The sequence below is a fragment of the Monopterus albus genome, unplaced genomic scaffold, assembly GCF_001952655.1.
Source record: "Monopterus albus unplaced genomic scaffold, M_albus_1.0 scaffold23.1, whole genome shotgun sequence".
NCBI lineage: Eukaryota > Metazoa > Chordata > Actinopteri > Synbranchiformes > Synbranchidae > Monopterus > Monopterus albus.
Window position 1 is genome coordinate 707,193 of NW_018127903.1, and position 8,774 is coordinate 715,966.

General features: G+C 40.1%; 1 protein-coding gene across 7 annotated transcripts in view; it reads left to right on the forward strand.

Annotated features, from left to right (window-relative positions):
- The first annotated feature begins 244 nt into the window (after positions 1-244).
- The window catches only part of lzts1 (leucine zipper, putative tumor suppressor 1), a 13,977-nt gene continuing 5,447 nt past the window's right edge, over positions 245-8,774 (forward strand). For 2 of the 7 annotated variants that reach the window (XM_020594619.1, XM_020594625.1), the window contains exons 1-2: positions 6,557-6,919; positions 8,425-8,762. In XM_020594619.1, coding sequence (XP_020450275.1) covers positions 8,538-8,762 — 225 coding nt within the window. In that variant the 5' untranslated portion in view covers positions 6,557-6,919; positions 8,425-8,537. Of the gene's footprint in view, positions 456-6,556; positions 8,763-8,774 lie in introns of those variants that run through there. The other 5 variants (XM_020594623.1, XM_020594622.1, XM_020594624.1 and 2 more) reach the window with 5 other exon arrangements.

The window sequence follows — 8,774 nt, forward strand, 5'->3', positions numbered from 1 at the left end:
GTGAGAAGCAAGGAGAAAAGTGAGGAAAGACAGGTTGCAGAGAACAAGTGAGAACACACAGAAAATATATACAGTATACTGCACAACCTGAGATGTTTGTACAAATGTATGTACAGTAAGCAGTGGATGAGAGTGCTGGATGTTCAGAGTGAAGGAGAAAGTGGGAGGGAGTTCAGGAGGGAGGCAACAAGGATACACTGTAAAGAGAGGGAGGGGGAGAGCGAAAGAGCATGTTTATGGAGGAACGTGTCAGTGTTCAGTGTACGGGAGATGGGACAGACTGAAACCAGGTGTTGAAGAGCAGTGAGAAGGGAACTCGGGGAGAGCATACGAATAGTCCTAGCTACTGTCTATCTGGAAGTAAACTGGTTTGTTCACAGTGATCCACACAGTTTTAGGACCTGCAGTGGGAGTGACTGTGACTGTAGAGGCAGGAAGGCTACAGTATGATGGAGGTAAGTCATTGCCAGCCGTTGTCAAAGGAAGGTCGTGGCTGTTTGACCGACTGTGACATGGGGACATAATGGTACAGAGTGAGACAGGGCTCACAGCCTTGTAGCTTCAAACATGAGTGAGCCTGAGTGGCACCAGTGTAAAGTACTGTAGGTTCATTTTAGTACCACACTGAATTATGTCTCCTGTTTACCAAAGTTTTTCAACAAGTCTTTTGCTACTTTTAATATGCACGATTAATTTCAAAGTAAAATCTTGTCCATGTTTGAGGGTACACCAGACCTAAGTGTGTTTTCTAGTTTTTTGTTTTGACTTGCTTTGCTTTGTTTTTTGTAGAAGATTTCTAGTCATGTACTTTACTTTCAGCACAGCCATTACTGGACAAATCATTGTTTTAAAACCTGCAGAAATAATAGGGAGCAGCATGGGGCTCAATCTAAATATTACACTATACACAGCCATTTGAGGGAATAAACAACAATGCGCACAGAGCTGGTTATTAGAGGTGTTTTAAGTATAAATTAAATGTGTCTGTCTATATATCCCACCCTGTGTTTGTCTAAAGAAATTGCCCCCACTGTTCTTAAATATTCTTATGATTTTGCTGTAATTAATGGCAGTCCAAGGAAGGAATCTGTGTGGGGAATAACGTACCCCTTGCACAACCTCCCAGTTTCATGACTGTCACCCCTGTGTAATGTATGTGTTGAGACCTGCAGGGATAATGACTGTAATACTGTACATTGTGGTGGTGACAAGGTCAGCAGGTTAGGAACAGGGCAACTGTTTAGACATGTTTGGCTTTGCTCTGTACTGTAACTTACTGTGCAGAGAAAAAGGAGAGGCAAAACCACTGAGAGAGGATGTGGAGGATGAAAGTACAAAGACAGTTTGCCTTTTCACAGTACAGAATAGAGCTCTATTTTTGCATGTGAGGCACATAATTCATTTTGCTGATGTAAATACTGTATCTTCTGTTATATTTTACATTTTGTTATGGGAATTAAGGCAGCTTAGTTCTATAACTGTGGTATTTGACAAACCACTGGAGCTGTCATGACCTGCTAAAGAAGACACTTCTTAAAATAACTGTCCCAGATACCAAAATGCAGCATTCTTTCATGAGTGAGGGCTCTATGCTGATGAAGTGCAGCATCCTAACCTCTTTGTGAGTCTCAGCTCATGATGATGTTGCACAGTTTTCTACCTTTTAAAAATGGCAATGTGATTTTCATTCTCCTCTTTAAAGTAAAGTTACAGTCAACTGATATAAAAACCACATGAACAATCGTGCACAGCAGGGGGAATGCCACCTGCGACTTTTGCTAGTTAAAACTCCACAAACCGCTGAAAGAGTCATGAAGAATTTAGCATTACAAGGTCATGGCTCTTTTATTTTGGAGCTGAGCACACCACCTGCAGCACATATTTCCAGCTGCCTTCAGAATGATATGGACCCCTGAAAGTGAGCTCATTGTGGCTTCTCCTACTCCCACATTACACTAGCACACACACACACACAACGCCTCAACAGATTAGGAGAAGGAGAGGATGTTATGCTGCAGAATGACAACCTTATCACTAAGTCTTCAGCTTGCAGGGTGAACGGGCCCCTGTGCTAGGAAGGGCCTTGTTCTTGTTCACCTACCTGTGCATCTCATTGTATCAGTGTGATGCCATATCAAACAAGAATATATAAGACAGACTATTAAAAAAGGTGCAGTGAGTATGTGAGAAATGCCAGTGTTAGCTGAGTTTATGTAAAACTTATCACGTACTGCTACTAAATTAAAAACATTTAAGTCTCATTTATGTTTGGATCACATTATAATATCACTACAAAACCAGAACAAAAAATGATCTGAAAACTGATCAGGCATCAGTTTTACCAGTAACTTCTACACTTTAGTAACATCCTTGTCTTTCTTATCATTGTACAAATAACAACCTGACACCACAACATAGTTTTTATGAGGGTCCATAAAGTTTAAATATCATATTTATATATTGTATCCTGTAAAATGTGACAGCCTGTTGAATACAAGTGGTGCTAATGGAAAAAGTAAAAAATTTGTGAAAAAGGAGCAATAATATTACAATATATTTTCACTTGCTGTTTGTAAATTGGGGTAAAAGCCTTAAAAGTAAATATTTTATGACTGTAGAGCTGACCGGCAATCTTTAAAACCATTTTTGGACAGACTCCAGGCCACTGTATAAGGTTTAAACATTATTGAAAAGTGCACAGACATAATGTAAGGCAATAATCAATCTGGTATGGGTGAATGCAGCTCGGTTAAAAAATAAATAAATAAATAAATTTTCAGATATTCAGTTTTGGAACTCCTTAATTTTGAGCATCAGTTTCCATCCTCATCACAGTGCTAAAGCCTCCCATTTAGACTCCATTAAAACTACATTTTCCTCAAACCCTAGTTGTTAAGGTTGTGCAAATGCCTGTGCTACAGGAGCAGTAGCTGACCAGCCATGCAGCTCTTTATCTATTAAAACCCAAGAAGGTTGATTGTTTTGTTGACCTAATGTCCTGTTTGGATGCAGATAATAGCATTTGAATGCAATCTCATTTCAACAGGGGGTCCTTCTCTAAAAGCTGGCCTCAAGTCGAAGATCAAGCCACATAGCTGCAGAGATCAAATTAATGAGTAATAAATGTTTTTCTCATGATTCAAGTAAGAACGCTGCTTTTAAGCTTTTCTCTCCATCCAAACACTACCCTCAAACTGTGAACAGAGGAGACATTATTGACTGTCTGCTGGACAGTACAGCAGTTACCACTATACAATGCAGTGTTATCTCCACAGAAGATATTGTATGTTGTTCTCTTTCTCACACACATACTTCCCATGCCTATCTCTTTCTCTTTCTGCTGGTGTGTCTTACTCCGTGCCTGGTGTTCCATCACCATACTCTGGGGCAGTAATGAGTGTCTGGTATTCTGCTCTTCATTACTGAAGCTCTATTCATGCTCAATCTCCTTTACAATGCACTAAAGGATTGCCCAATTAGTTGCTATTGGATGTCTGTGTTTATGCGTGTGTGTGTGTGTGTGTGTATCTCTAGCCACATGTGAGCACTGAAAGTGAAAAATATATGGTTGTCTCTACCCCACACCTTATTCCCAGTTGATGCTATGCTGTAGGAATGAAAACAAACGTGTGTGTGACTGAGGCTTTGAAAGGCCACAGAGGATGGGAGAGAAAGAGACTGAGTTTTACTTTTCAATCATTCAGCTTAGCAGCCCACTCTGTTTCTTCTTCTTCTCCCTTTAATTTGTGAGTTTCATTCTGACTGTGTCACACATGGGGTAATTCTTCATTGCATGTGAATCATCACTTTGTGTGAATCACAGATCGATTCCAGCTATCTAACATATTACATCACATTGGCAGTAATGTGTCCAGCATTTGAACTCATGGGACTGGGCAGCATAATAAGGATTGATTTAGGCTGAGTTCTCCTCCAGAATTAGAATTTTGAACATCTACATTTTGGGTAAATTTCTGCTTAATTTTATTTCTGGCACTTTGTAGAGAAGGGAAATAGTAGGACAAAGTTTTGCCTTGTAAGAATAGTTCAGGTTTTATTTTATCTTTTTAATATTAATAACAACTCTCCTGGAGAGACTAAAGCCAATTAATTTATTAACCTGTATTTTCCCTGAAGCCACAGAGACAACACTTTTATGTCTTGGTACATGTTGACCCACATGTTGATGAGCCAACATGGATGTTGTGGAAATTATAGTGGTAATTTGGCAGCTTTTTGCAAGTAAAAGATTGCTCTTCAGCAATCAACTCTAAAGTTGTGGATGTCATTATGATCAACACTTGAATGCACCACAATGGAAGTCTTTGTAAAACAAACTGGGCTTTCATAACCATTATCTCACAGTAATAATAATCTTAGTTCAATTTTTAATGGAAATCCTGTATTGTAAACTGAGGGCATGAACACTTACTGGGCATGGAGGCTTTATAGGAAGTGTTTTTTAAGCTTGACCCATAGGAGGGACTAATATTCAGAATAGCCTATTCCCCAAATACTAATTTATGTTTAAATTACTGTTATTTGATTTTAAGTTACATCAGATTTCACCAGAATGGTCCTTTAAAAGTTATATAACAGGACTTAAAATTAAAGATTTGAAAAAAAAACATGTTGCAGTTTAACTTCACAGATAAACTGCATGAACCATAACGTGAAACTATTAGTTAAACAAGGGTAGTGTTTAAACACACCGACCTGTCAAAATATTGTGTATAAAACTATGCATGTGCTTAAGACTGCACATGTGAACAGAGAACAATAAGCTGCCCAAGACTGACCTAAAAAAACAGACACACTGAACTAGATAGATTACACAGGCATCTGTTAGAAATTATCATATAAACAGTGAGAATTAAAGTGATGCCATCTGGCACCGTGGCAGTGTAAAGATACAGTGAGAACAGAGGAGAGTTTCATTGTGACACAGGTATACATTCTGAACCTTTGTAGCACACTGCTGCCTTCCACTTGCTGTGCTAATGGATTGGCTATGCCTGTGTGGGTGCTGGGGGGGTTGTATTGTCAGCTGGTTTTGTGCAGGACAGGGCTTTATGTCACACAGGTCAGCTGGGGCACACACACACACACACACACACACACACACACACACACACACACGCCCTTGCTTGTACACAAACACACAACAGAAGAAGTGTGTAGAGACTAAAAAGCAGCTTGATATAAGATTTGATGTAAGAATGCATTCACACTCGCACACATACACACACACCCCATCCTGCCTCACCAAAGGTCTTAAATCACTCTACTCAAAAGTCACAAGGTCAGACCATTTGTACTGCTTATTAAAATTTGCAGGGTAAAAGGTTTTCAAATCACTTCAATAGTTAGATTAAATAGAAGCGAAATTGACCGACCCTTAGTGGTGGGAGCATAAAAGTGAAACGGCAGGATCATTGTTCAGAAAACGGGCCTGAGGGTCTGAATAGGACTAATCGAGGAACAATGGCAGTCGGCTGAAAGGTGCTGCTGAAATGAAACGATCCAGTAGATCTACAGAGATACTGTATATTATCTCATAAGGGGTCAAAAAAAACTTTGTGAGAATACTTCCACACACTACAGTATGATGTAATATGATGTAAACATGACAGCAATTCTCTTTGCCTATGTTGAAAGATCACAGTGGAGGTTCACACTGTTTTCTGAGGTTTGTTATTAGTTCAGTCTGAAAAAAAGAGAGCTCTTTATTGATTTTTGTGTGATGATATCCATGAATCAGTGGTGCTTTATTTGTAGGTACATGGTAAAGCTGTCTGTTTTGGTCACATTAAGAGAAAGTATACGTTTACTTGTGACAAAAATGGGGTGTTGGATTTATACTTGTTTTGTCAGCAGTGGCGCTAAGGGGCTATATATTTTCTGTTGTTGTTGTTTGTTCATTTGGAACACAATACCTTGTATATTTTCCTGTCATGGTGTGTGATTGTCTTTCATCCACAAGGTGTTTTGTCAACAGTGTGTACTCTGTGGGATGCCGAGCACTCTGCTGCCTTAGAGAGACTTCTACTGACTGTGAAACTGTGCAAAAGTGTCTGTTATTTGTGTGGATGTGTGTGAAAGAGTGAGTCTGTGTGTGTATGTCTGAACAAACAGCATAAAGGCAGGATGGTGGTAAATCACTATAAAACTAAAGCTCTCTAGCCCTCTCATTGTGAGGGCTAGTTATTTATTTCACACTCAAATATGGTCCTGGGCTGTTTGGGGAGAATACATCAACCGGCACACAAGAGTCCAAACAAAGAGGGGCACACTTCAACAGACAAAGAGCGAAAAGAGAGAGGGCAAGCGCCTTTTTTTCTCCTTCAGATAAAGTGTTGTTTATTCAGGGTGGGTGCAGGGCACTGAGTGGGACGGAGGGATGGAGGGAGGAACTGATGGAAGAAGGGAGGGAGGGAAGGATGAATGGTTATTACACAGTTAGTCAATGCACAAACAGAGGGTGTCTGAGGGAAATAGTGGGGAGAGGAGGGGGTTTGATGGGGGGTGTCAAAGATCTTTTGTGAAGGGGGAGACTTAATCACTTGAGTGGCACACGCCAGTTCTATGGAAGCACATGTTGTACACTGGCTCCCCTGGGGGGAGCAGGAGGTCCCAAAACACACAGACACTCGTGTGTGTGCGCGCACACAGTTAAATTTACATGTCAGTTATAAAAGCTGGGCACAGGCTGACTAGAAAAGCAGCCCCACCCCTTAACAGAAGAGTTAGCAGGTCCCACTGGCTGTGGTGACAGTGTGAGGTTTGAATTTGTGGCTGGTTCATTCAAGGGCATAGACAAACAGACGTATACACATGTCTTCTTGTTTGGTTTCTCCAGGACTGGATAGATGACTCTGCAGGGGCCTTACTAGAGATGGATGCTTAGTTTGACTTGGCAGTAAGTAAAATCTGTTGTTTCATCACTTCAGTCCCATGTCTGTGGTGGATGCTAATATGTGAGAATGATAGGCTAGAATTCAGATTTAGTGGCAGACATCCTGGCACAGTAGAATAGAGGCAGTCAGAGACTGTTTAAATCAGCAATACAGGGAATTGCTTTACTTTGTGCTTGTGCAGGTGCAAATGTATCATCATATATCGTCCATTATTTGACAATTTCAGTAGCTATTTATTCTGTATAATATATTTTGAATTATATCCTCTGTGAAACAGAAAATCAAAAATGAAACTGTGCTTGAAAACGTCCATCTGGCTGTGTGATTCTTTCACGATTAATACATTTCATGTAGTTTAAGATTATCATTCCTTTCGTACATATATATTCACCTTAGATAGACTATAATTGCAGACTTTTCATTCTGGCATCACATAAACCTTCCTTCTTCCTTCTTTATGTGTGCTACTCTGTTTGACTTGCTGTCTGTCTCCAGTGCTCCCATTATTGTCCTCATCAGGAAACATCTATTTTGTACATCTCCTCTCACATATCATTGTTTTCTGGGCAATGAAAAGTGACAGCTTTGATCAGTGCACTCGCCTTCATTCAGTTTTTTATTCCTCAAGCATGTTCATCAAACATCTCAGGAAAAAGATACTGACTGTATCTACATAAAAACCACAGTGCAACCAATAATTATGGATTAGCCTCAAGTCAAATGCAATATACACTAACATGTGACTTAAGGCAAGCCATTAGTCCCATGCTTTTGTACTGGGGCCATTATAAAATGCTTAAAGGCTGAGGACCAGGTGGTTAGTATGGAGCCTCTAGTCACTACAGAGGGGAGTTTTCCCCTGTGGGTTACAGATCATGACTAGCAACATCTGGGATCTGGTTTCTTTAAAAGGGAGCTGGGGACAATGAATAGAGCATGACTAGTAACTTTGAATAAATGTCCATGTTGATTGTAAAGGAGAATGAGAACAAGATCTATCTCTCCACATATTGTTAGCTTCAACCAGTACTTATTTCAAAATTCCAGCCAATCACAACATTAAAAAAAAAAATTTTTGTGTGGTCTCTCTATACAATGTTTAAATACAGCAAGCAAATACAAAGTGGTTGCATTGTGTCAATCAGATGGCAGCACACAATCATGAAGCAGGCAGTAAGCTGTCTAATTTTAAAGGAAGGAATCCCAAAGGGTTATTTGTCAAACTCAGCAGTTAAGCCATAAATGTGGACACACAAAGCAAAGGCAGAGTGCCAAGACGGACGGTTTTCGCTTGTTTGTTTTGCAAGTGTGAGCACACCTGCTTCAACACTGCATGCCTGGATTGTAGCCTTTAGGAATCAATAAAATAATGAGACACTAAAAAAAGTGATAAACATCAGAAGAAACTGTGACATGGCTTTGTGTGTTCGTGGAAAAATCCCCTGTGTAAGGATCAACAGCTATCTTTTTTATAATAATGTATATTAATCCCTTCATTGTCTTGCAGATGAAGCCACTGACTGTACTTCTCTGTTGTCATGAGTTATGACTTCTCACTTCTGTGTGACTTGACCAGCTGGACTTCTGCCCCATCCTCCCCTCACCTGCGCTTGCAGGACCATGGGTAGTGTCAGTAGCCTCATCAATGGCAACAGCCTCAGTAACAAGCACTGCAGGGCATCTGAGTGTAGGTTAAAAAAAGGCACAAATCACAATAGAAAGAGTGGAGGTTGCAGCCTTGATGAGTTACTGAAGTGCGGCTTCACTCAGGGTTCCTTGTCTACCACTCACCCCTCTAGAGGTCTCATCCACTCTGGACGAAGTGAAGATTTTTTTTACATTAAGGTGAAATCAAAA